At 40.6% G+C, this 25,574-nt stretch overlaps 1 protein-coding gene across 14 annotated transcripts in view; it reads right to left on the minus strand.

Moving 5' to 3' along the window:
• LIMCH1 (LIM and calponin homology domains 1) overlaps positions 1-25,574 on the minus strand; it is a 397,989-nt gene that overhangs the window by 195,608 nt on the left and 176,807 nt on the right. For all 14 annotated transcript variants that reach the window (XM_058299328.2, XM_071216751.1, XM_071216737.1 and 11 more), the window contains exon 3: positions 3,479-3,548. In XM_058299328.2, the coding sequence (XP_058155311.1) occupies positions 3,479-3,548 (70 nt within the window). The remainder of the gene's footprint in view (positions 1-3,478; positions 3,549-25,574) is intronic.

Genomic DNA, 25,574 nt, shown 5'->3' on the forward strand with positions numbered 1-25,574 from the left:
CTCCAGAGTTTGGTGCTTTGTCAGTGGGCCCTGCTTTGGTATTTGTGCTCCTGAGTGTGACAGAGTTGGACTCAGATGTAACTTCTCTAAACATGTCTCTTCTGTCCTTTTTATTGAACCTATAGTTGGCACTGGAGTTGGTAGGTAAATGTCCAAGAGACTTGAATCTCTGGGCTGTCCATGTGCCAGCTGGGCCCTGAGCCTCCATGGAGTTGCAACATTTACTCTCCAGTTCATTGGACTCACCCAGGACAGCAAACAAGGAGGTGAGAATAGAAAACCACCACACCAAGGAACCAAGGGAGTCTACAACTGCATCAGTCATATGGGATCGAAGCTCCCTCTCAATTATATGTGGAGTGGGCATTACCATCCCAGAATCCTCAGGATTGGGGAATAAAAGTAGACTGGAGTAGACTTACTGGTATTCTACTATAGACTTATTGTGATTCTAGCAATGGAAGAAATATCATCGATGTGGAGACAGTGGCCACTGGAGTTGCTGAAGGCAGGGAGAGCAAAAAAGTGATGTAATATGAGGGCATTTTTGGGTCTTGGAATTGTCCAGAATGACATTGCAAAGACAGATACAGGACATTATATATCCTGCCATAACCTACAGAATGGAGTGGGAGAGAGTATAAACTACAATGTAAACTATAACCCATGCTGTGTGGCAATGCTCCAAAATGTGTTCATCAATTATAATTAATGTACCACACTAATGAAAGAAGTTGTTAATGTGGGAAAAGTGGGAAGTGTGCAGAGTGGGGCATATTTTTTAATGTAACATTTTATGTAATATACGTATCTTTTTAAAATAAAAAATATATTTAAAAAAATTTCTAAGCATTGTTCAAAATCTTACTCCTCAAAGCAAATTTTAAAACAGTCAACTTTTATCTCTTTAATACATTAACTCATTTTCTCCTATACCAGGAAATGCTGGTGTATTCTTAATTAAAGATTATAGACCTTCGACACTAAAGTCTTCACAAAGAAGGTAGTTTTGTGCTGGGTTTGATAAATGAATCAGATTTTGTCAAGAAGAGCTGGACGAGGATAGTCTATACATAAGAAGTATCATGAGAAAAGACATCAACAAAGTGGAACATGTTGGGGAACTACAAGTTGACTTGAACAGTCCAGGCAAGAGATGGGGATGGCCTCCTCCAGGGCAGTGGGCAAGGAAATGCAGACAAGTGGAGAGATTGGAGAAAGGCATCGAAGCTAACCTGGGCAACTGCCTATGCTTATGATGCCTTTGGTGACATTGTAAAATAGGTGGAGGGGCATGACCATTTAATTCTGTTATGAAGATGTTAAGTTTGAAATGCTGGTAGGACATCCAGATGGAGAGGACCAATAGCCAGAGCTACCAGTCTGGTGTTCAGGAGTGAGGACTTGGCCAGAAATGATGTTTTGGGGGTTATGAAGGCAGACAAGAGCATGAGTGAAGTAAGAGGGCAGATAATAGGCTTGAAGAGAGAACCCTGGCAGAACATTAACGTAATGGGGTTGGTTATGTTTCCTGCCAGGATCCCAACTAGTGCACTGGTTTTTGGAAAATGCTGATTTGGAGGTAACTGGGGGACAGGAAGATTCAAGAATCACTCATGAATGGGTAGTAACTGATTAGATGTATGAAAGCATTTTGTACACTAAAGACAATAAATTGGTAAAGAAGATATAAGTCATATAGGATAAGGGTAAGTGAAGTGTTAGTTAGAAAGGAGCAAGAAAAGAAAAAGATGAAAAGGACAAAGTCCTTTGTCATTGAATCTGAAAGTAAAGGAAATTCAAAGGAAGAGACTTAAATGTTAAGCAGGAAAATAGGGGGAAAGCAACTGAGTCATGTCCCCCCCTTCCACCGTGCTTTATTGCATCAAGTGACCTCCTACTCCAAAGTAGAAGCAATATGTAAAGAACATTTGATTTGCAATAAAAAATAATATAAAGATAAATCAAATGTCCCAAACTCTTAATTTTACTATGGTTCTTTACGATTCACATTTTAAACTGAAGTTTCAAAACCCATTTTCTCTCAGCTGCTAGACTTGGATCTGCTTTTTAATGTTGACATGAATTTCACCCGAGACTTCTGTAATTTTTTCAGGAAGTCATTAAATCGTGGAGCTCCAAGGTCAAAGGATGCCACAGGTTTGGGGGAAGAATGAATATTTGTCAGGATCATTAAGATCATGGCTTTAAATTCTTTAAAATGGATTTAATAAAGGTTTAATTATACATGCATATATCAATTGATTATTTAAATATTATTCAAATCTCCTTCTTCCTGGCTATCTGTTTTGTTTGTTCATTTAACTGATTTTTCACATGATTCAGACCAATGAAATTGGAAGGATTTTTAATAACTAATCACCAGTATTGGAAACAAAATGCATTCACAAAAATAGCAATTTTTAAAGAAAACATCCATTTCACTTCAACTTTCTAAAACCATGTAGCTTGTCACCATGACCCACACAATTCTCAAACACAATAAAATGTTTGTCACATCTAATTTCATTTAGTCATCGTGAGATGGCTAAGACACTTTTAAACAGCAATCAGTAAGGTCTATGTAGGATTTTGCCTAAATTCTTGACATTTTTCTTATTGTTTTCTTCAAAACCACATGCACAAAAGGCAGTCACAATAGACGCGGCCAGTGAGTCATTACCAGGCCACAGGCGTCCTCAGCTTTGTGTGTGTGTGTGTACTTGAGTGCACATGTGTGCGTGTGTCCAGTTCTTTCCAGAACTAAGAGTAGTTGGACACCTTCTTGGTCTTCAACCCTTTTCCTTCTGTTATACACAAAAGGTAACTTCACTTAAAGCAATTAAAATTAGCTGCCAAGAATAATGAAACCTATCAACACATGGAGGAAAAAAGTCTGCTTCTGAACACATGTGAACCTCTGAGTTTTGTTTGTTCTGCGTGGGTAGGTTCAGAAGAGCTCCGCCGCTCTCCAAACAACGTTAAGATCACCCAAGAACCCTGTCTGTCTTTAGAGTACAGTGTTTAACACACAAAGTAGAGTTTTAAGATTGAAATCAGCAATTTATCATGGAAGTGCTGCTTGTTAATCATGAAATTCTCTTTTCTCTCTACCTCCCCCCCTCCTTTCCATTCTAGAGGAATGCAGTGAAGAAGGAAAATGAGAAAACTATAATTACAATCACATTCCTCCCCTGGGGTCAACCTAATTATCAGCCTCTCTCTCCTAAACAAATTCACTTCTTTAAGAATGAAAGTTCTTATCACTCACAGGAAAAATACAAACACAGATTAAGGTGCCATTTAGGCATCACTGCAATCTTTCATTTTTAAGTGACCTCTTAGTTTAATGGATTCAATGCCTTCTCATTCAAGTGGAATAGATACTGCAGGAGAGAACTGTAATAAATGGCACTGTCATGATCCTTGGGTTAGAGGAAAGGAATGTTAGAAAATAAATCTCAATCTGGATACTCACCAATCCTGCGATGGGGGTAGGCAATCTATTGATCTTTTTAACAAGTCCCGGTTTTATAGCATTCAGCAACCTGTCATGAAAAAGGCAGAATGTTATGTGAGCCATAAAACAAGATGGATCACACAAATCACCTTTATCTGGGGCTACAGCTAAACTGCTGAATAGGGAAAGCAGTGAATTTAAAGCATCTAGTAAATCTCAATAATCTATGAGCCTTCATGCAAACAATTGGAAAGTTTTGCCAACATCAAGTGTGTCCATGGTAGGTGAAGCTTTAGAGTTTGCAAATGTTGGAAGAAGGATGGCGACTTGAAGATGTTTCAAGGGAAAGACCAAGGTCGGGAGCCGGATTGGGGCTGGGAGGGAATTGTCTAGGATTGGAGACAGGTAACACTATGCAGATAAGGATTGTCCCCAGTCTTCCTGGCTAAGGTAGTGATCCCTCCAAGGATTCACTAAGACTAGAGACCACCATCTATCTTTCCAAGTGATTTGCCAAGCCTAATTCTACTTCTGCTCTTCGAGGTGAGTGTCATGTTCAATGTGGTTGAGCTTCACTTAAGAGAGGGAAGAATATATTTAGCAAGAGGTTAACCAGTCATGTCCTGAAGATTTTAAACAAGGCTGACCACAATTCCCTAGGTACGAAAGATATCTGAGGAAACAATTTTCTAGGGTAAAGGTTGAAATTATGTGAAAACGGTAATACAAGCAAAGGGAATGCAAGGCAAACAACTATAACTGCTGGTCTTCTGGAAATATCACTTCAGAATGAATTCACAGGAATAAGGAAGACAACCTGTAAAATTAAAATATGGTTAGCACCAGGGTAATGTGGTAGAATTATTCATAAAGGAATGACTGAAGGCAAGGGGTTGTAGAATGGAAGCATGTATCCCTATATTTAGGAATTAGAGGAGAGGCAATCAGGTAAGTTATCTCAGGGTTTACAGTGCAAGGGAAAGAAACTTAAGGCAGGAGTTTGTCAAATTTGGGGTTTGACAAACGATGACATGTGAGCCAAATCTGATCCAACACCTGATTTGATAAATAAAGTTTTACTGGAACACAGCTATGCCCATTCATTTAAATATTGTTTATGGCTGCTTTTGTGCCACAACAGCAAAGGTGGATGGTTACAACAGAGAACGTACAGCCCACAGAGTTTAATAATTTTAGTCTGGTCCTTTACAGAAAAAGTTTCACAACCTCTGTTATAATTTATCCAATCCAAGAACGCAGTAAATTCTGAAGAAACCAAATTTATGCCAGATAGCTTCTATAGATCAGTAACCAAAAAACTCTTTAAAATAAATAATTAGTCTTGAATTTAGCCCGCATTTGATTTCGACACCTCTATAGATTAATATATTGAGAATTATTCCGGTAGTGGTTTTGGTTGTTATCTCAGGACACGGTGTCTTGCACCAAGGCTTGATTGCCTGTTTTCAGTCATTTTCACTACTATTCCAACATGTTGCTGCCAAATGGTGACATTCCTTTGCCCACTAGACGCAGCATGGTTGCTCTTCTCATGAGCCCATTTAGCTTTAACCATGACTTTAATAATTTTTAGAAGTCCTTCCCTGAACTTATTTAGGAATTAATGGTTTTTCAAGCTGGAAAGCAACATGCTCACTCTTCCCACTTTACAGCTGAGAAAACTGAGTCCTGATGATGTTGAGTAATTTCCCCAGAGCTGACTAGTGGCAAAATCAGGCCCAGAACCCGTATAGTGCTCAATTTCAAGTATTATTACTGTCCTATAGCTTGTGGTTTAATAGACAGACATGATATCTTCCAAGCAATGTTTTAAAATTTACAAAGTTCTTAAGATGCATTTCTTTTTTCACTAGTTCTAAATGGTGTCATTTTAAACTGAATTAAAAAAAGTGGTATTCATGTACAGAGTTGAAAATTCAAAAGGAACCAAAAGTATACACCATAAAATGTAAGTCTCACTCTCATTCCTCTCCCAACAGGGCCTCAAGGCAAACTTCAAGAGTTTTTGAAGAGAATTTATGAAGACATATATAATGATCATAATTTAGACAGAGGTAGCATATTATACACACTGCCCTACACCTTGTTTTTGTTTTTTTTCACTTAACAATATATCTTGGAGTTTGAACATTTTACCCTGGAGATTGTGCATTGTGAGTAAGTAGATATGGAGCTACGTCTTTTTAAATAGCTGTGGACAATTGAAGACTGATAAGGAGTCAGCAAAAGGGGATGAGACCATCTGCTCTGGTGTCCAATTGGATTGAAAATCCAGCTCTGCTATTTACTAGGGCAAGGCCCTTAACCTCATTATCTTCAACCATGAAACAGAAATATGGCAGTACCAATTGCTTAGGCATCATTGAGACTTAAATGCAACAAAAAATTCAAGAAGTTTAGCACAGAGCCTGCCAAAGGGTAAGTTCTCTCTAGAAATGTCTCTCTATATTTGTATTTATTTACTTATTATTTGATTCAAAGCATAACAGATAAACCACTTTGTCTAATAATTATAGACTTTCCTAATGAAATAAAAGTACTACCAGATCCCCAAGCCTGGTTGCTACAGCATTTAAGTATGCCTTCCCATGTTCCCAGATTAGAAAAAAAACACCTCACCAAAAATTCGTCATTTAAAAATCCTCTTTTATGGGAAGCAAACTTGGCCCAATGGATAGGGCGTCCGCCTACCACGTGGGAGGTCCGCGGTTCAAATCCTGGGCCTCCTTGACCCGTATGGAGCTAGCCCATGTGCAGTGCTGATGCACACAAGGAGTGCCGTGCCATGCAGGGGTGTCCCCCGCGTAGGGGAGCCCCACGCGCAAGGAGTGTGCCCCGTAAGGAGAGCTGCCCAGCGCAAAAGAAAGTGCAGCCTGCCCAGGAATGGTGCTGCACACATGGAGAGCTGACACAACAAAAGATGATGCAACAAAAAGAAACACAGATTTCCAGTGCTGCTGATAAGGATAGAAGAGGTCACGGAAGAACACACAGCGAATAGACACAGAGAGCAGACAACTGGTGGGGGTGGGGGGAAGGAGAGAGAAATTTTTTTTTTAAATCCTCTTTTAATGAGTCACCCTTATTTTCCTTTATCTGTAAGAATTGTTCTGATATCCTCAATAAGCAAGGCACCACCAACTCCTCTTTCATACACTCTTAGATCTTTAAGACAGTCTTAAATACTTCATTGTATTCGTTCCTTTCTAAAATTATATTTACATGGCATAAATCTTTCCCAGCATAGGAAGTTGCCAAATACAAAACAAAACAAATAACTATAATACTAAACCTTAATTAGCAAAATAACAAAATACTATGTTCTCTCTCACATGGTGTTATCATAACTTAAAAATTAACAATCCGATATGCTCTTAAGTATTAGGGAATATTTTCAAGGTCCAGGCAGCTCTAGTTTTTTCCATGTAAACTGCCCTAACTCTGTATACTGTTTATAGTACACAATGATCAAAGATAACACAGAGCTCACACTGTAGAAATACACAAGACCCCCTTATCTTAGAGTTTGTATTAAACTGAATATTTTTTATGTGTATTAAAAATCAGAAGACAAATTCAACAATACAGCTATAAATAAGCCTCAAGGATATTTCCTTGACGTTTTATCATAACCACCTTTGCCGTCCCATGTAAATTAAAATATAAGTGTTTTCAATAAATACTTATTGATGACATGCTTTGAAATGATGATGATGACGATGACAATGATGATATATTTATGTACCTTTTGAGATGATTATCCCCTGTCCTGTAGAGATAGGTCATGGGTTCATCCCATCATTTTTGCAGAAGAAAGTACAGAACCACAAACAGATGTGCCTAGAGACATGAAAGAGGCTGGGAAAGTGAGACACCTCTCAGGCCAGTCTCTTTATACCAAACTCAGTGCTTTAGAAAGTCCGACTTCAGTATGTGTCATCAAAGCACAACTCAAAAACACACAGAATACAAACAAAAACCAAATCTCAAAAAAACGCTATCTCAATACAATAGTGAAAACATTAACACCAGGTGGGACTAAAAGACAAATGGAAGAGGGTGTCTGTTGGGAGATGGTTAACATTAAGACATGCCAGATCCAAGTTTTGTCTATGGATGATACCCAACATCATTATCAGGAATTCCAGAGGAAAGGAGCCGTCATTCACTTGCCAGCAAATCGCACTCAGCAGAACATGACAATTTCCCACTTGTGCTCTGTGCTCCTCAAAACCTACAGCCCAAAGTTTTCCCTCTCTGCCTGCTGACCTCTGCTTCATCTAAAGACATTCCTGGGAGATTGGCAGAATTGCACACACACAAAAATTAGGCCCTTGTTCCATTCCCTGTTTTCTGTGTGAAAGATATCACAACTACAAACAAAATAAAGATAACAGAAATCTAGAATATCTAAGCTAGTTAGGATGACCCACTTTTAGGTATCTAGTTATCTAAAAACATGTAGCAAGTGCCTACTGTGCACCAGGCACTATTCTAGGCACAGGGAAGGCAGCAGTGAACAAAACAAGCAAACTTGCTGTTCTCTTGGAGCTTTTAATCTTGGTACAGTTATTGGGGGGGGGGTGGTTTGCAGTGGGGCCACAGAAAATAAACAAGTAAATAGATGAGGAGAAAATTTCAGAAAGCATAAGCACTGGGAAGACAACTATAGTAAAGGGCTATATGAGTGGTACTTTAATTGGGTAGTCAGAAGATAACATTTGGGAAGAAATTTGAATTATACAAAGGTATTGGCCAAGAAGAGATTTCAAGACAAGCATTCTGAACAATTATTTTAAAGGCCTAAAGGCAAGAATGGGCTTGGAATATTCACAGGACAGTTAGAAGCCCGTGTAGCCAAGAAGAGTGAGTGGAAGGTGCATAAGACATGAGGTGTTTGCATTTTATTCTAAGAACAATGTGAAATATCAGATGATTTTTTTTAGGAGGTATCAGTGCTTGAATCCAGGACTTCATACACATGAAGCAGGTGCTCAACCACTGAGGTAGACCTGCTCCCCTATCAGAGGATTTTAAAACAGAGAACAAGATGAGCTGATTTATATTTTTAAAAAGATCACCATAAGCTAAGAGGCATAGAAATAAATTTATATCTATATGAATAAAGAAATTTGTTTATTAAAGTTGTGGATATCAGAAAGTATAGAAAAACAATAATTCACAAATAACTTCAAATACTCAGCTTAAAGTAAAAGGAGCAATGAATTTGAAGTCAGGAGACTAGTGGTTTTTTTAGATTTATTTATTTATTTATTTATTTATTTATTTACTTATTTATTTCTCTCCACTCCCCCCCCCAGACACCCTTGTGTCTATTTGCTGCGTGTTCTTCTTTGTCCACTTCTGTTGTTGTCAGCGGCACGGGAATCTGTTTCTTTCTGTTGCGTCATCTTGTTGTGTCAGCACTCCATGTGTGCGCAACATTCTTGGGCAGGCTGCACTTTGTTTCACACTGGGCAGCTCTCCTTACAGGATGCACTCCTTGCACATGGGGCTCCCCTACGCGAGGGACACCCCTGCGTGGCAGGGCACTCCTTGCGCATCAGCACTGCACGTGGGCCAGCTCCACACGGGTCAAGGAGGCCCAGGGTTTGAACCACAGACCTCCCATGTGGTAGACGGACGCCCTAACCACTGGGCCAAGTCTGCTTCCCAGGAGACTAGATTTTAAAGGCTAACTTCAATATGCATTAACTATGAGCTTGATGGGTGTCTCAGTTTTCTCAATAAAATAAAAAATTTCAAAACCCATTTTCCTATATAAAAGCAATGAACAATGTGAAAAGGAAATCAAGAAAACAATTCCATTTACAATGGCAACTAAAAGAATAAAATATCTAGGAATAAATTTAACTAAGAATATAAAAGACTTATACAAAGAAAACTATTAATCATTGCTAAAAATAATTAAAGACCTAAATAAATGGAATGATAGCCCATGCTCAACAGACTGAAAGACCAAATATTGCTAAGTTGTCAATGCTATTCAAGCGAAGTTCCAATAGCCTTCTCTGCAGAAATGGAAAAGCCAATCATCAAATTCATTTGGAAGGGCAAGTGTTGCCAAATGGCCAAAACCATCCTGGGAAAGGAGAATAAAATTCAAGGCCTCACATGTCCCAGTTTTGAAACTTAAGACAAAACTAAAGTAATCAAAACAGTATGATACTTGCACAAAGACAGACATATAGATTAATGGGATATAATCAAGAGTTCAGAAATAAACCCACACATCCAGAACCAATTAACTTTTTAAAAAGGTGCCAAGTCCATTCAGTGGGAAGGAATAGTCTCTTCAAAAAATGTGCTGGGAAAACTGGATAATACAAAAGTATAAAAGTGGAACCCTACCTCATATCATATGCAAAAATCAATTCAAAATGGATAACTGACCTCAATATAAGAGCTAAAGCTATAAAAATCTTAGAAAAAAAAATCACAGGGAAATATCTTCAGGATCTTGAATTAGGTGATGGATTCTCAGACTACACCAAAAGTACAAGCAATGAAACAAAACAAAAAACATGTTAATTGGGCTTCATCAAAAATAAAGCTTTTGTACATCAAAAAACATCATTAAGGGAGCAGATGTGGCTCAAGTAGTTGAGCACCTGCCTCCCACATGGGAGGTTCCAGGTTTGGTTCCCAGTGCCTCCTGAAGAATAAGAAACAGCAACAATAAAAAAAAACGGACAAGTAAAACAAGCAAAGGGGCCAGTTCAGGGGAGTTGATGTGGCTCAGTAGTTGAGTGCCAGCCTCCCACACATGAGGTCCTGGGTTTAATTCCCAGCCCCCAGTACCTCAAAAAAAAAAAAAAAAAAGGCATGATCAAGAAAGTAAAGACACAATCTACAGAATGGGAGAAAAATATATAGAAAGGATTTAATATCCAGAATATATAAAGAACTCCTACCACAGCAAAAAAGAAAAACAACCCAACTAAAAATGGGCCAAGGACATGAACAGACACTTCTCCAAAAAAGATATATACGTATGACCAATAAATACATGAAAAGATGTTAGACATCATCAGCCATTAGGGAAATGCAAATCAAAACCATACCTCACACCCACTAGAACAGCTTATTTTTTTAAAAAAGGAAAACAAGTGTTAGTGAGAATGCAGAGAAATAGGAACCCTCTGTACTTGTTGATGGGAATGCAAAATTATGCAGCCACTACAGAACAGTTTGGCAGTTCCTCAAAAAGTTAAACATAGAATCCCTACAATCCCACTTCCAGGTATACACCCAGAATTGAAATCAGAGACTCAAACAGGTATTTGCACACCAATGTTCATAGCAGCATTATTCACAATAGTCAAAAGGCGGAAGCAACCCAAATGTCCAACAATGAATGAACAGATAAACAAAAATGTGCTATATACATGCAATGGGATATTATTCAGCTGTAAAAAAAAAATGTTCTGATGCATGCCACAACATGGATGAACCTTGAAGACATCATGCCGAATGAAATAAGTCAGAAACAAAAAGACAAATATTGTATGATTTCACTTACATGAAATAACTAGAATATGCAATTTTTTTTTTGAGACAGAAAGTAAGTTATAGATTACCAGGAGTGGGCACAGGGAGGAGGAGGATGGAGAGTCAATGCTTTAAGTATTACAGAGTTTCTGTTTGGGATGATGGATGAGTTTTGGTAATGGATGGAGGTGATGCTTGCACAACATGTGAATGTAATTAACATCAGTAAATTGCATGTTTGAAAGTGGTTAAAATGGGAAATTTTATGTTGTACATATGTTCCCGCAATAATAATAATAATAAATCCAGGATTGTGGTGAGGATCCAATGGGACAATGTATGTGTTAGCATTTTGTAAGTGGAAACTTAGACATTCAAATTCATTTAGTATATTGTACATGTAACAGTCCTTTTTTGCTAAGTAAATGCAAGTTATTTTAGTTTCAACTTTTCCATTAGCCAGCTGTCAAAGACAAAAATAAGTTTTGTTTATTTTCTTTTTCCGGACACCTTTGGATAAAAATCTCACATAAATGAATCAAGTCAATGCATAGAGCTTGCCTAATAAATGTCTCATGAGAAACAACTAGAAACAGGAAGAAAAGTTATGATCTTGGATAATCCTCAATTACAAAAACAGTTAATGACATAGAAGGTATGCAAAATACATATGTTTCTTATATGATATAAATTAAATGGTGTCTACTAAACTCGTACATTCTAAATCTAAAACACACTGTGAACTATTTCAAGTAAGGCGATTCCATATGTTTTTTCCTTCATGTATTCAACAAATATTTATTGAGCTTACATGATGCTCTGGCCCAAAGGAGTGTGCTGGGGATACAAAGGAAGACAAGACAGACTCATATGTCATGCTTTCCAGTTGATTTCAAACCCACAGGAAGGCCAGAAGGACTGTGCACTTATGTGACTTACTGTCAAACCATCAGTGCAAGTCATCTTGAGTTTGTGTTTTTTTAATCTTTTTTTTTAAGGTATTTTATTTTTATTTATTACCTCCTGGCCCCCCGCCTGTGCTCGCTTTGTCCATTCACTGCACATTCTTCTGTGTCTGCTTGTCTTCTCTCCTCATCTTCTCTTTAGGAGGCACCGGAACCAATCCTGGGACCTCCGACATGGGAGAGAGACACTCAATCGCTTAAACCTCCTCAGCTCACTGGTTTGTTGTGTTCTCACTGTCTTTCCTAGTGTCTCATTTTTGTGGTTGTTGCATCTTCTTGTTGCGTCAGCTCATGGCACAGGTCAGCTCTCCGTGGCACAGGCCAGCTCACCTTCACCAGGAGGCCCCAGGAACCAAACTGGGGACGCCCAATAATAGGGGTCCAATCACTTGAGTCACATCTGCTTCCCCATCTTCAGTTTTTAAGAAGGAGAATTAAAACAGGCTCTACACATATTCTATGTAACACAATTAAAAATTACATTCATTAAAGGTACAATTGGTGAGACAATCTGGAATGAGGCTGATCTTCTTGTTTGAATCACAGATTGCATTTTATAGCTCTGTACTGCTACTATCCAGCACATGGTAGCTTCTATCATTGCTTAATGATTAGAAAATATAAGATAAAGAAATATTTTCCTACCTGAAATGGGCAGAGCACTAAGAATACTGCTACAAATTCTGTATTACTAGACTATGCAGAACTTAGGAATTATACCAATGGGCAGCTTGTTTGTCACTTGACTGTACTATGAACATTAAAGGTAAAATTTTTTTTCTTCTCCGCTCCCGCCCTGCTGTTTTTGTTGTCTGTGTCTATTTGCTGTGTGGTCTTCTGTATCTATTTCTCTTTTTTGCCTTCTCTTCTCATCTTTCTCCTCTAGGATTCACCAAAATTCAATCCTGGGGACCTCTGATGTGGAGAGAAGTTCCCTGTTAATTGCGCCTCCTCAGTTTCTGGTCTCTGCTGTGCTTCACTTTGACTCTCCTCTTCATCTCTCTTTTGTTACGTCATCATCTTGCTGCACCACATGGGCACTCGGCTTGCCATGCAGGCACTGGCTCACCGTGTGGGCACGGACTTGCCACATGAGCACTTGGCTGCCCACACGGCTCGCCATGTGGGCACTTGCGTGGGCACTCGGCTCACCATGAGGGCACCCACATGGGGACTCAGCTCGCTATATGGGCACTCAGCTCACTGCGCGGGCACTGGCTTGCTGTGTAGGCACACTCTTCTTTTTCACCAGGAGGTCCCAGGGAGCAAACCCAGGTCCTCCCATATGGTAGTGGGGGCCCTATTACTTGAGTCACATCCACTTTCCTGGTAAAATTTTTTAAAGATTGCAAAATTCAGCTTATTCTACAAGTCATTCAATTCAGAAATTCAATTCTAATAATTACCATAGAGTTTGGCGGAGAGCAGAGATACTATCTAGACCTTGAACACAGGGTTGGGAAGTTCATGCTTAATCTTATGGGAAATCACTTTATTCTTTGCAGCAAGAGATTACATCATCTTCCCATTGGCTTGGTTTGCACAGCTGCAATGGCACTATGATCACAAAATTACCCACTTGTGTCCCTTTTAATATGGCTCAATAGTGTTTTTCTATGTGGTTTCCTTGATCACTTTCTGGGTTTGACTCTGTACCAGGACAAAGGTGTCTGCACTTCCATTTAATCTAACATGGCGACTGTTTTTCAGCCTAATCATGACATCAATTTAACCTTGACCATAAACCTGTTACAGATGTCATTTTTAAAGGTTTCTTTTTAGAGTTGCCTTGGTAAAGCCAGGAAGATTAACGAACCCTCTGAGGTTTGAAAAAAAAAAAAAAGACTGAAATAGAGGAGAGTGTAACCCGAACCAAAGAGGAGTTTCATATGAACCAGGGCAATGGAATGCAGAATGCCATCATTAATACCTACCAAATGTTTGTGGGGTGCTATGGAGTGTCCAGGCTATGTGAAAATCAGGTTTTATTTAAGTCACTTGCCTTGAACATACCTAAAGGAGAGATTGCAAGGGCTTTAGAAGGCCTTTAGAGACTTGGGATTTCATGAAGTTACTTAATACTTAAGCATTATCTTAAGTATTACAGTTCTCCAAGAGGCCTTTTACCAAAAAGAGGTCCCATCTTAGCAAACTGTACTCAAGAAAAATCCTGTCCTAAAGTGCAAAATTAATCACCTGGGCCCATCCTTTTCCCTGGTTCTCTCTGGGAAGGTAGCAGGAAGTAGAAGAGCTAAAATTTGGAGTAGGGGCCTCACTGACATCGTAAACTAATGAATGCATTTTTATCTTCTCATATTTTCTGAGGGGGAAAATTCTTCTTATATGTCATACCTATTCTTAACACTAAAAAACTTACACAAGTGAAGTAACCTATAAGCATGGAAGAGACTCTACAGCACTTATCTAAATATCTTGGAGTCCTTTGGGTTCATGTTCAATTTCTCTCATTGTCCATCCTTTATTCTGCATAACCATTCTTCCTGTTAGGAAATTATGGAAGTTGTGCTCTAGGAGAGGCCTAGAGAGCAAATAAAGTAATTTAGATGAAGAAACTGTCACCCAGAGAGATTAAGGCATATGCCTGAAATCAGAGCTCCTACGTGGTAGAACTGGGAATACAACTCGGGTTTCTAAACCTGAACACGGTGCTTTCCTATGATGCTCTGCTTTTTGCACTTCCATAAATAATCTTCAGCCATCAGTCTCTGCCATCTTAAATCAACCTGCCCACTGAACCCGAACTACACCTTCTCAGCTTTGATCATGCAGCTTCCCTCCCCCAGCAACTTCCATGCTTCTCAGTGCCCACAGAAAATCCCTTCCCCCAAATGCCTAACTGGTAATCAAGGTCCTTCACCCTCAAACTGCCTTTCCCACCCCACCTCCCATTCAAGGTGCACCGTGCCTTTATAAGCTGCAAGATGACACGTGATCAATGAGCCATGAAAGCCGGTAGCACATGAACAACAGACCTGAGTAGAACCAAATCACAAGGAGACTAAAGTCACCCTTACTCAGGCAATGATACATGTAATCATCGCTGTGCTCTGTAGTAATTATGTATAAATGACTGTAATTAGTCTTTATTTTGCACAGCTAAAACCTGGTATTGCTAGGTCTACTGTCACAAGGGTGGAGAGAGAGAAATTGCTATGGTGCAGCTCTGAAAGCTTCAGTAACCAGACTTGGGAGACAGCAGCAGTCTGCTCCTTGCCCTCAACACTTCTTCAGTAAGCAGTGCTCAGGACCAAGGGTTCCCGGACTGGGGTTTATAAAATTCCAGCAGTTGTAAGAGTCTCCAGAGGCATAAAGACCTGGGTTCAAGTTCCAACCCTGCATCTCACAAGGTGTGGCTAGAGCAAGTTATTTAAGTTCTTAATATCTATGAGTCTCCGTTTCCCCTCAGTAAAATGGACAGAATATGTTTATCTCCTAGTCATGCGGTGATATAATTATTTCATAAAAGTGAAATAATGTCTGTAATGCATGGGGCCGGGGCACAGTATGCACTCAATACATGGCAGAGTTTTAGCAGCTTTTCCCCTGCAAAGCACGTTTCGACCTCTCTCCTGCCTACAGATGAAAGTCTGATGTGTCAACCACTCGCTCCCTCTTCCCCAGCATCCCGCCTGGGGCTAAAACTTGGTTTGAAACTGGGAGAGATGAAAGAACAGAAAGGAGGGAATGAAATCATGTTAGCCCTTTTTGGAGGGCAGGCCTACATGGGTGTAGTCTTTGGATGGCCGGAAGGTACCAGAAACGCAGTGGCTGGGGAGGAAGGAAGGGAGGATGCAGTCAAAGGAAGGGCGGTAAGAAACTCTAAGGACAAACTCTGCTCCATTGTAGCCGTGCCCACAGCTGGCTCAGACTCTGCTTTCTTCCCAAGTCTCGCTATCCTTTAAGTCTTGCCAAGGCTCCTGTCTCCTCCCACCCCCCGCCCAAATCCCCCATCCCAGCGGCGATGGGGAAAGCCAAGAGCTGACGAAGCCCTTTGCTATCCCAGAAGAGAGGAGACCTGCTCCTAATGTGGTCAGAACTCAGAATCTATTTCCCATGCATTCCACATATGGTTATCAAATATTTATCCCATGCCAGGTTTCAGGCTAAACCCAGACACCCTCATGGGACTGGTTCTACAGTGTGTGACACTATCACAGATGTGATACAGGCTACAAATGACTTTGTGAAGAATAGGCGGCCTGTGGGAAAATAACTTTCTAGTTCTAAGTGAGTGACTTGGAGGAGAACTACAGAAGCATGGACTTTGTAAACTGAGGATAGCCATAGCCAGATGGGTGTGGTAAGAACTTCTGCTTTCCTTGGGAGGCATGACATTTTAACAAATTTTCACGTTAGGTGCCCAGCAGAAAGTAATCAAAGGTCTCCACTGCTACCAACTGTCATTTCATAAAAAACGAATCTGATCTGGTTACTTTTCTGTATAAAGACCATGCTGGATGCTATTGAAACTCCTTAATGTGCTATCCAAGGTCTTTGGCAAACTGACCTGATATGTCCCTCTCTTCTCTAGCCTGGCTTACCTCACACTCATCTTTGGCTTCTGCCACGGTTTCCTCCCCAAGTACAGAAAAGCCTTTATATCATTGAGACGTTCACAAGCTTGCTATTCCCTGGGTACCCTTGCCAAAGGCCTCACTCCACTTTCTGGCCTAGGAAATTCTCCTCATCCTTCAATACCCAGCTTAAGAGTTATTTCCTCTGTCAATAATTTCCCACGTAGAGCGAGTAGCTTCCACCTCTGTGTCCCAACACTCTTTGGCTCCCCGATTTCTCACACTTCACAGAAACTGTCCAACTTGTCATCAAGGGGTCAGTCTTCTCCAAAACCCCAGGTTTAGCATGAGGATCTGTCCTCAGTAAGGCCCCAACTTTTGTTTGCTGAGTGAATTGACAATGGAAACCCGAATTATCAGTTTTGAAACTTCAATGGAATTTAAGTCCATCAACAGTTTTGTCACTGTTGCTGTGGTTACTGTGGTTGTTACTTATATATCAACACCAAGACTAAAGTTGGGTTCAAGCAACCACACCACACAAGGATCATCTGACAGGTTTCTAGTTTATTCCAGTTACTGTTATTTCATTAAGTTTCCATGGTCTGTTGCCATTGGACCACACAGCATAATGCCACTGGGGAGAAGGTTAGGGGTGGGGAAGAATTCGGGGCTGGTTGACCCCAAAGGAGGCAGTAAAGTCTCTGGGTTCTTCTTCATCCTTTATGTGCCATTGGACACACAAATGGGGCAGGGGTGTAGGCCACTTCTCTTTGGGCAGCATACATCATTCATGTGGCAGAAGTACAAAATGCAGTTTTTATGCAAAGTAATATAGAAGTATTCTGTATTACTAGAGGCTCTGGCAGGGAAGGACTCAAACTACAACCAAAGCCTTCTCATCTGGGATAGTGATTACAAAGGCAGTTTTTAAGCAATAGAGTCTCTTCATTCCCCCATTCCTCAGGCCTTTCTTTGTCTTCTGTCATTATTTCTGATCTTAATGAATGTGCCTTTTATTTTTTATTTTTATTTTTGTAATTTTCTTTACATCCTTTTGGAGGTAGAATACAAATATGATCAATCTATAACACATTCTCTTCAATGAGACTGGAAAAATGAGCAGCACATTACAATATGATACTAGTACATCAAGAAATGTATTAAATGACATTTGGAATGAGTCTTCTAGATGTCATTTTAGACATTCTAAAGCAAAAATTTTAAATTCCATATGTTGTTGTGTTTTTTTTTTAACCAGCTTTATTGGGATATAGTTCACATACCATACATTTTACGCATTTAAAGTGTAGAATTCAATGTGTTTTTTGGTATAGTCACAGGATTATGCAGCCATCACTGTGATTTAATTTTAGAACATTTTCATTTCCCCTAAAAGAAACCCATCACTTCATATAAATGGAATAATATGATATGTGGTCTTTTGTGACTGGCTTCTTTTACTTAGCATGATGTTTTCAAAATTCATTCATGTCATAGCATGTTATCAATACTTCACTTCTTTTTATTAAGGACTAACCATCCATTGTATGGGCTTACCACATTTCATTGATCTATTCATCAGATCATGGACATTTGTTTTGTTTTGTTTTCCACTTAGGACCATTATGAATAATGCTGCTATGAAGATCCATGTACATGTTTTTGTGTGGATCTTTTCTCATCTCTCCTGAGTTTATGCCTAAAAATGGAATTGTTACATCATATATTTAATCTTTTGAATAACTGCATCAGTAGCTGTTCCATTTTTTAATTCTACCAGAAATTTATGAGGCATTGCTACCCTTTTTTTTATTATTACAGTTGCCTACTGGGTGTGAAGTGGTATCTGGCTATAGTTTTGATTTGCATTTCTCTAAAGACTAATGAAATGGGACATCTTTTCTTGAGTTTATTGGCCATTGCATATCCTTTTTGGAGAAATGTCTCTCTAGGTTCTTGCTCATTTTTTATTTTTTTATTATTGAGTTACAAGTTCTTTATATATCCCAGATACAAGTCCCTTATCAGATATACGACTTGCAAATATTTTCTCCCATTCTGTGGATTATCTTTTCACTTCCTTGATGGTATCTCTTACAGGACAAAAGTTTTTAATTTTTATGTAGTTCAAGTTACCTTTTTTTTTCCAGTTGCTTGTGTTTTTAGTGTCATATCTAAGAAGTCATTGTCCAGTCCAAGATCACAAAGATTTACTCCTATGTTTTTTTCCAAGAATTTTGTATTTTTAGCTCTGACATTTAGTCCTATGATCCATTTTGAGCTAATATAGAGTGGTTTTAACACAAATTTATCAGCTAATATTAAATAAGCAAATTTCAAAAATGTTGATTTTGTAATAATCTTCATTTCTCCCATTCTCCCTCCAAAAACCTAGCACCATTAGGCATACAAAGATGGGTGAGTCACTCATTACTCTGAGGAATTTAAAATCAAACAGAAAGTTGAAACACACAACTTCATGAATAGCACCACATGTGAGACAAATTACTTACTCTAGGCAATGACAGTCTTTTTCAAACCAGAAACAAGAGAACAGGCACTTGAAGTCAGGGCTGTCACTTTCACCCCAGGATGTATGGTTGTCACAGTTAAGGAGCTCAGAGGATGACAGGGGCACTGAACTCAGGCTGCAGTGACGGCAATGTATTTGTGAAGGAAAAGGTGCTCAATACGTGGAGGATGAAGGGAGACAGAAATGGATGGAGAAAAGAGCACCCCAGATGGCTGGAAAGAAATGCAGCAAAGATACAGAGTGGGAGGCACACAGGGAATCCTGGGAGCAAGAGACCACCCATGTGGCTAGAGCAAAGGGCTGGAACAGACACAACAGCCAAATGGAACCACTGTGCCCAGACAGTGCAGGATGCCGGATTCCAGGCAAAGGAACTAGAATCATGTCCCATCTTCCAAGAAGGAGACACGATGAAATAATGTTTGGGGAATTCTAGCCTTGTGGCAGAGTCTATGATGGCATAAGGAAAGGCAGGCACTAGAGATAATCACTCAAACATGAAGTCTTAACTTTCTGTTTTTCTTTTCAGTCACTCTTTCTTCTGCCCCTTAATATAATGAGGGAAGTCTATTTCTGCATAGTTAACTTTAAAAAGAAGTCATTTATAAATGGGGTCGTTGGTGGGCTACTTAAGAAAAGGTTCTCTCCTGTGGGTAACCAAAGGGAACATTTAAAACAGTACATTTGAGGCAGGAATTTTACACACTTCCTTGTGGGAAGCCAGCCCACCCAGCCTGACAGCCCTGTAGAGACAATTAAAAAATGGATTATTAAGGAAATATAATTAGGGGGCTACTAAATCCTCACAAATCCAAACAAGGCCTAATCCAGCACATAACCCCACAGGCAGGCAACAGGGTAGGCCAGTTTCTCCCCTACCACACAAGCAGCTCATATCTAAACCTGCTATTACATATGTAAAATCAATGGATCATTCTGGTAAATGTGTAATACATTAAACCTATGATTTAAGTGAGCAAATATTTAATATTTTATTAAGGTACCGATGGAGAGGGTGAAGGAAAACACATTTTGAGAGACGTGGTTCTGGAATGATAATTACTCTAAAATAAGTTTCAAACATTTTTTAGAAGCATCAAACAAATTCTACAAATACTCTCCTGGGTCTGAGTCATGTGAAACTATATTAAGGGGGAAAAAACTGTATTAAGAGAAAAAACATTGTGACAAGAATTGTATAATTTTAAATGGTAAAATATTTACAAAGATGAGAAATTTTCAAATGCACGATGCTCATTAACAAGGGCACATAAGCACCCCCACCCTACCCCCAGCAGACTTGTATAATTGATGCCTAAAGAACAGTTTGAATGAGAACAGTGTCCCCCACTATGCTAACAGTCTCCCTTTGGAGTAGGAACCAAGGGCTATTTATTTGATGAGGATTCAAAAGGAAAGAGACAGGGAAACGGACTTGGCCCAGTGGTTAGGGAGTCCGTCTACCACATGGGAGGTCCATGGTTCAAACCCCGGGCCTCCTTGACCCGTGTGGAGCTGGCCCATGCGCAGTGCTGATAACGCGCAGGGAGTGCCCTGCCACGCAGGGGTGTCCCCTGTGTAGGGGAGCCCCACACGCAAGGAGTGCGCCCATAAGAGAGCCGCCCCAGTGGTTAGGGAGTCCGTCTACCACATGGGAGGTCCGTGGTTCAAACCCCGGGCCTCCTTGACCCGTGTGGAGCTGGCCCATGCGCAGTGCTGATGCGTGAAAGGAGTGCCGTGCCACGCAGGGGTGTCCCCTGCGTAGGGGAGCCCCACACGCAAGGAGTGCGCCCATAAGGAGAGCCGCCCAGAGCAAAAGAGAGTGCGGGCTGCCCAGGAATGGCACCGCCCACACTTCCCGTGCGGCTGACGACAACAGAAGCGGACAAAGAAACAAGACGCAGCAAATAGACACAGATAACAGACAACCAGGGGAGGGTGGGGAATTAAATAAATAAATAATCTTTAAAAAAAAACAAAAGCAAAAGGAAAGAGACAGGCAATACTGGGAATCCATTATGTTCATTGTTGAGTTCTGCAAATTTGCTTTCCATATCCTCCATATTTTTTCATCTTTCCTAACACAAGTCTGATGGAGATACTCAGTCCTTGCCTAAGTCTCTACCTAAGTCAGGCCAACCATCAAACAAAAAGTAGTTTTGGGGGGGAAACAGACTTGGCCCAATGGATTGAGCATCCGCCTACCACATGGGAAGTCCCCGGTTCAAACCGTAGACCTCCTTGACCTGTGCGGAGCTCGCCCGTGTGTAGTGCTGATGCGCGCAAGGAGTGCCGTGCCACACAGGGGTGCCCATAGGAAGAGCCACCCAGCACGAAAAAAAGTGCAGCCTGCCAGGAATGGCGCAAGGAGTGCCCTGCCACACAGGGGTGTCCCCCATGTAGGGGAGCCCCATGCACAAGGAGTGCACTCCATAAGGAGAGCTGCCCAGAGCGAAAGAAAGTGCAGGCTGCCCATGAATGGTGCTGCACACTCGGAGAGCTGACATAACAAGGTAATGCAACAAAAAGAAACACAGATTTCCGTGCCACTGATTAGGATAGAAGCAGACACAGCAGAACACACAGTGAATGGACACAGAGAGCAGACAACTGGGGGGGGGGTAGTGGGGGGAAGGGGAGGGGAAGGGGAGAAAAGTAAATAAAAAAATAAATAAATCTTCAAAAAGTAGTTTTTACACTGGAGATTTTTTTTTTAAAAAGAGTGGGTTGAAATGTCCTCATTGGAACTTAATGGCTGAGTCTTGGTGTCAAAAAAAACTGGAGACAGGCCAAGTCAAAGAGGACAACTGTGATTTGGCACAAAGACAAGGAAGAACCTACATAGAAGGCCTATCAAATTCTTACCAGCCTGCTAAGGCCAGAATCAGTAAGGCAAAATGACTCGAGTTTGCTGAGATTCGAGTGTGCAACTGGATTAGAGAAAGAGCTCTAGACAGAATTTCAAAGACACATGGGTACTCTTCCAGTTGAGCCTCCATCAAATCATCTACTGAAGGGGGGCAGAAAGATCTAGATTGTTCATCTGCCAAGGCTGCTGTGAGGATTAAATAGGGATGGGGTTTTGAATACAGAACAAAGCAACAGTAATCAGAGGCACCAGCCTGCAGTCACCGACAACTGGAGCAGCCATACATCCCTGTTTGCCAAGGACATTCTTGGATTTCACTTGTTGTTCCAGCATCTAATCTGGCTAATGCCCCTTTCAATCTCAACAGTGTCCCACCTTGAATGATGATAAATTAGTCCCTCTACTAATATATAATCAGATCAGAATAATCTCATTTCTCTTTCAATAGTTCAGGGAGATACACATGTGTGGTCTATTTTTTATTTTTTGTTTTTGTTGTTGTTGTTGTTGTTGTTTTTAAAGATTTATTTATTTATTTAATTCTCCCCCTCCCTCGGTTGTCTGTTCTCTGTGTCTATTTGCTGCGTCTTGTTTCTTTGTACGCTTTTGTTTTCGTCAGCTGCACGGGAAGTGTGGGCGGCACCATTCCTGGGCAGGCTGCACTTTCTTTCGCGATGGGCGGCTCTACTTATAGGTGCACTCCTTGCGCTTGGGGCTCCCCTACGTGGGGGGACACCCCTGCGTGGCGTGGCACTCCTTGCGCGCATCAGCACTGCGCATGGGCCAGCTCCACACGGGTCAAGGAGGCCCAGGGTTTGAACCACGGACCTCCCATGTGGTAGACGGACGCCCTAACCACTGGACCAAGTCCGTTTCCCTGGTCTATTTTTTATAAGGTCTCTATCAAAAACCTGCTGAAATAATGCAAAAGCATAAGATAAAATAGAACAAATAAGTGGAATCAAGATCAGCTAACTCACAATTCCCAGAGGCAGCTATTAATTGACAAAGGTCCCCCAGTGCCTCCCTGTACCAGCGAGGTGGGTCTTTTCTAAGGTCTTGTTCAGACTCACCTCTGCAGAGGCCATGCAATACAGGTGAATTCCACCTTCTTCTTGGCTCCCTTGACATCACACTTTCCTAGGTTTTCTCTAAACATCTTTGACAGTTCTTTTGTGTGCTTTCTTTCTCCCTCCCCTGTCCCCCAGTAAAGACTTCCCCCAACTGAGACCTTGTTCTGTTGCTCTTTCCTGTTGTGGTGTTTTCCCTCAGAGAGACTGTCATGCCTCACAGCTTAATATTTGATGTCCAGAAATGACTCTCAAATGCAATTCCAATTAGTTAACTCCACTGTCTCACCCCTAAGCTCCAGGCCCTTATCCCAGCAGCCTATAGGACTCCCTCTGTACGTGGGCAGTCTATACTCCAGAAACAACCTGACCAAACTGAAATCATGACCTGCCCCAATAAACAGAGTACCCTTTCCAGCTGGCACCAAGGGTCCCCACCATTCTTCTTGCATTAGAGATTGAATCCTTGCAGTCCTTGGATAGCCTTTTCTTTTATTCATTGCTGTACCCTAGCAAGTCCTATTGATTTTTCCACACTTCTTCTCATTCCCATTACTATGGGTATCAAACCCAAAGATCCTTTTTGGTTTTCAACGCCATGTATAATATAGGCCCTACTTTTCTCTGTTCACCCTCATCTCATACCACCATCCCACTTACTGTCTACAATTGGCCAAACAAGGGTTCTTGCAATTCATCCAATATACAGAGCTTCATCCTCTCTTAGGAATTTCAAACATGCTATTCTTTCAATCTAGAACCCATTTCCTCCCTACTTCTATCTCCTTTCCCTCTTTCCTAAATAATTTCTACTTATCAATCAGGTCACTATTTAAATGCCACTTCCTTAAGGGAATTTAAGGCCCAAACAGAATCAGGATTTAGATTTTAGAACCGGTCAGGGTTCCCCAGCTACATGATTTTACTGCAAAGTGTACTAGTAACTCACTGCAATTGTAAATGAGTTCTTAAAAACGGTTAGTTGCCATGTACACTAAACACAGCATATTCACTTGACTCTAAACCGTTCCTCCTGTTTTCCCTGTGTAGGGTACCCTTCTCTTTCCCTTAACCAATTCTCACCTGAAGTAAAATTCACTTGATGTAACATGTCCCCAGTAACTGTCTCCTCAACCATAACAATCTTCCCTTGTTTAACCTCTCACAGGATTAAATCTTGGTCACTTTTGCATTTCTTCATGTACTTTTTTACAATGTAACTCAATTCTTTGGTGTGTGTTCAGTTCCTCAAGCATATCATAAAACTCCTGAAGATCAGTCATCACATCTTACATTCCTTTTATACAGCCCTTGGTGCCTAATTTGGTGCTGTTCAATGTTCAATCAACATTGATATCCAACAAGTCCTCTATGTGACAAAATACCTCCATATAAAGCTACACCATCAACTCCCAACCTGTCCTAGAAGACGAGTTCATATCAGCAGCACACCACGTCTCATGCCAAAATCATGACAAGAATCCAAGACAAGCGCTCCTTCTTAGAATAAGCAGCTCATTCATCAGCGATGATGTAAACAAGTGTTTGCCAACAGATTTCTTATCATCAGAAAAGTATTTCGGCATCATAAGAACTGAGACAAAAATCCACAAAGACATTCTTTATTGGTCACTTATTTGCAGACTAACATACTCAGACTTTTCATTCCATGAAATTGGGGCTGTAAAACAAAACCCTTCCATACAGTTTCATGCCTCCTAGGAAGATGGCGGCTGCAATGGAGTCTTATACTTAAAGAAAGCAGCTATTAGCATCCTTTGGTCTCAAGTCTACAGTCCTATATATGAAATTGTGTGTGTGTGTGTGTATAGAAAGAAAGATGGGGTGTGTGATCGTATAATACTGACTATTATAGCTAAGACTGGGGAGAAAGTTAAAGGTAATCACTGATGACCAGTAACTTAGGTGGAAATCTTACTACTAATCTCAGTTTATTCCACAAACATTTGTAAGTGACAGACCAGCATCTAGTGCAGGAAATACAATAGTAAATGGAAGGAGTCTTCAAGTAGCTTCCAATATAGTACAGGAAACAGACATAAGGACAAAGGGAGCCGTGGCAAGTGCTTGAGCAGGGGTGAGCACAGGAATTGAGCAGCTTGGAAGGAAAAACCCACGAATTGCCTGAAGGGTTCCAGAAAAGCTGAGTGGAGAAAGAAACGGCAGCAGCAGACTGGATGTGGGTCACAAGGGAGCAGGAAGAAGTGACGTCACCACTGAGGTCAAGGTTACTGTTTTCAAAACAATCACTCTAGGCCTTAAGCCCTGCCAGCCAAAGTTCATTATTCACAGATGATCAAGTTCGTGAGGGGCCCAAACTCTTTGTTCCTTTCTTGTCCAGTTTTTGATTACTGGCTAGGCAGGAGAAGTTTGAAAGTAAAATGTTGGCAGCCCTGGCAAGAGTTGATGGGCACTAGCGACAGAGTTGCATTGACTATGTTATATTCATATCCGATTTATGGCTTATTTCCAACAATAATAATGAGACTAGCTAGTGGTGCAGAGTGCCAAGCAAATGCCAGACACTGTGCTGGGAGCTTTACTATATTCTCAATGGAATCTTCCAAGGACTTTATGAAGTAGAA

The sequence above is a fragment of the Dasypus novemcinctus genome, chromosome 1 (assembly GCF_030445035.2).
Source record: "Dasypus novemcinctus isolate mDasNov1 chromosome 1, mDasNov1.1.hap2, whole genome shotgun sequence".
NCBI lineage: Eukaryota > Metazoa > Chordata > Mammalia > Cingulata > Dasypodidae > Dasypus > Dasypus novemcinctus.